The sequence below is a fragment of the Macrotis lagotis genome, chromosome 1, assembly GCF_037893015.1.
Source record: "Macrotis lagotis isolate mMagLag1 chromosome 1, bilby.v1.9.chrom.fasta, whole genome shotgun sequence".
NCBI lineage: Eukaryota > Metazoa > Chordata > Mammalia > Peramelemorphia > Peramelidae > Macrotis > Macrotis lagotis.
Genome location: NC_133658.1, coordinates 299,206,648 through 299,208,927, shown reverse-complemented (window position 1 = coordinate 299,208,927; position 2,280 = coordinate 299,206,648). Strand labels below are relative to the sequence as shown.

The 2,280-nt window shown below is 43.2% G+C and overlaps 1 protein-coding gene across 1 annotated transcript; it reads left to right on the top strand.

The window, feature by feature from the left end:
- Window positions 1–226: 226 nt before the first annotated feature.
- LOC141516935 (metallothionein-1-like) lies at window positions 227–1,370 on the top strand. The gene is made up of 3 exons (XM_074227893.1): window positions 227–337; window positions 817–882; window positions 1,150–1,370. The coding sequence occupies exons 1-3, from the start codon at window positions 310–312 to the stop codon at window positions 1,242–1,244; spliced, it is 189 nt and encodes a 62-aa protein (XP_074083994.1). The 5' UTR covers window positions 227–309; the 3' UTR covers window positions 1,245–1,370.
- Window positions 1,371–2,280: the final 910 nt, after the last annotated feature.

The window sequence follows — 2,280 nt, the reverse complement described above, 5'->3', positions numbered from 1 at the left end:
TGATTTAGAATCTTAATCAGTGTCAGTTCTGAGAAATCTGCACCCGGAACCAAACTTGAGATCAGAGTGCATGAGTCAGCACATCGGGGCAGTGTGCAGGAGGCGGGCCGTGGGCAGAAGGCGGGCCGTGGGCAGAAGGCGGGCCGTGGGCAGAGGGGAGGAGGAGAAGGGAAGGGGGCGAGGCCTTTGCACACGTTCTCCAGGTCCTTTCCCCATAAATGAGAAGCCCAGACTCTGGCTGCCACTACATCTCATTCCCATTCATCCTTTTCCTCTGACAACTGCGTGTCTGTCATCCACCTGCCAGCCATGGACCCCGACTGCAACTGCGTGACCGGTAAGGGCCCCCTGGGTCTGGAAACCCTCACAAGCCAGGGATGCACCCCTGGTGCTGAGACATCTCTGGCTTGATTTGGGGATTGTTGACTGGAGGAAAAGAGGTCATAATCTGAGGAAAGGAAGTAGCTTTAATTTTAAAATGAAGAAGTAGAAAACTTTTCATCCTTTCTCCTCTGCTTTTTGGAATTAAAACTATAAATCATAAATATGCTTAACAGTCATGGCCCCAGGGAGACCAGTCGACTTGAGAAGTGTTCATTTGAAGGATAAATTTCAGAGTTTCATCCTTAGGAAAGGGGCAGCTAACCTGACAGTCTTCTTGCCATGGGGAATAGTAGGGGCTCTGTGATTTCTGATAGGAGAAGATATTTTTCTGGGGTAGTGGGGAGATCTCAGGTCTGGCACCTACTCCTAAGTTTGGCCAAGAATATGGCCTATCCTTTTTCCTGACTCTTCCATTCTTCTTTCTCTCTCAAGGTGGCTCTTGCACCTGTGCAGGCTCCTGCAAATGCAAATCATGCCAGTGTACTTCCTGTAAGAAAAGTGAGTATTTGCAGGGTGAAGAAGGGTGGGGGTGGTGGGGTGGAAAAAGACTTTTCATATGTATTACCCTGGGAGAGAGGGGTCAAGGAGGGAAGAAGGTTTGTGGGATAATTTCCTAGTGATACAAAGTCCCTTAAATGTTCCACGAGGAACCTAACTTCCTTCTCTTGCTCCTGAAACTCATCCCCATAAACATTCCTGGGACTGGGCTCTGCTATACTCTCAGATCAGGGTCCCTCATTCTCACCTCCTGTCTTTCCTTCCTAGGTTGCTGCTCCTGCTGCCCAACAGGATGTGTCAAGTGTGCCCAGGGCTGTGTCTGTGAAGCCCCCCAGAACAAGAGTTGCAGCTGCTGCCAATGATGTCCCTATTTCCTACTGCCTGTAAATAGAATTTGTGCAAATCTGAATTTTCATACACCATGAATGTTTTTTCTGTTTTTCTATGAAATGTGTACATTAAATAAAACTTGATAAATATCACTTTTACATTTCTTGCTCTTTTTGATTATTTGGAGAATATTACTTCATATCGACTTACAAACTCTTTTTCCCCCAACCCAGCAAACCTGTGTGGTGATTTATAGGATTAGTAATAACTCTCATTTAACAGTGGAATAAATAGTTCTAGAGAAGATAAATGGACTGTCCAACAATAAAATATTCAGAAAACTCAATGAGGGCAAAGATGGGAATGTGGCTCTACCCTGGGGGGTTTGAGAAAGGGAAAATGACTTCCCTGCTAGAAATACAGAAAGACTGGACTTCCCAGTCTCAAAAGAAGGAAGGATAGATACAAAGACCTTTTTTGGATAATCTTGGAGGGTTGGACTGGTGGTCTACAGACAAGGGCTAGGTAGCACTGTAAGTGCCAATATTATCCAGTTAAGACTCCTAAGACTACTGTTAGTTCTTATCCCACATATTATATTTCTGTAATGGACTATGTAAAAAAAAAAAGGCAATTTGACCTAAACTTTGTGGGGGAAAAAATGTTTGGGATACATTGATAGAGGTGGCATCTTTTAGACTGAGTTGTCAGTTATAGATTGAAGAGTTCTCAGTCTGTTTGATCCATCTTGTCCTGGGTACTAGAAGTGAGATTTCAACTAATGACTCAAAAATCCAGTCTGCTATACCGTGTCTCTTCTAACAAGATTTAATCCAGAATTTATTAAAGCAAATGCTTTTTGCCCCCTACAGTTTCCTGAGAGTGCTATTGTTAATAATAATGATGATGATGATTATTATTATTATTAATTTGCAGTTAGGGTATTTTTAGGTAGTAGGAACTTGGGGCAAGGGATGGATAATCTTGCCAAGGGTGATATTTTGGACCATGCCAAAGCAATATTATCTGAGAAAGATACTATGACATCCATCCATTCTACTATAAGTA

Excerpts from the sequence above, each read along its gene's own strand:
- LOC141516935 (XM_074227893.1), top strand. The coding sequence starts at position 310 with ATGGACCCCGACTGCAACTGCGTGACCG. Across the intron at positions 338-816 it reads CGACTGCAACTGCGTGACCG|GTGGCTCTTGCACCTGTGCA; the intron begins GTAAGGGCCCCC and ends TTCTCTCTCAAG. Across the intron at positions 883-1,149 it reads GTGTACTTCCTGTAAGAAAA|GTTGCTGCTCCTGCTGCCCA; the intron begins GTGAGTATTTGC and ends TTTCCTTCCTAG.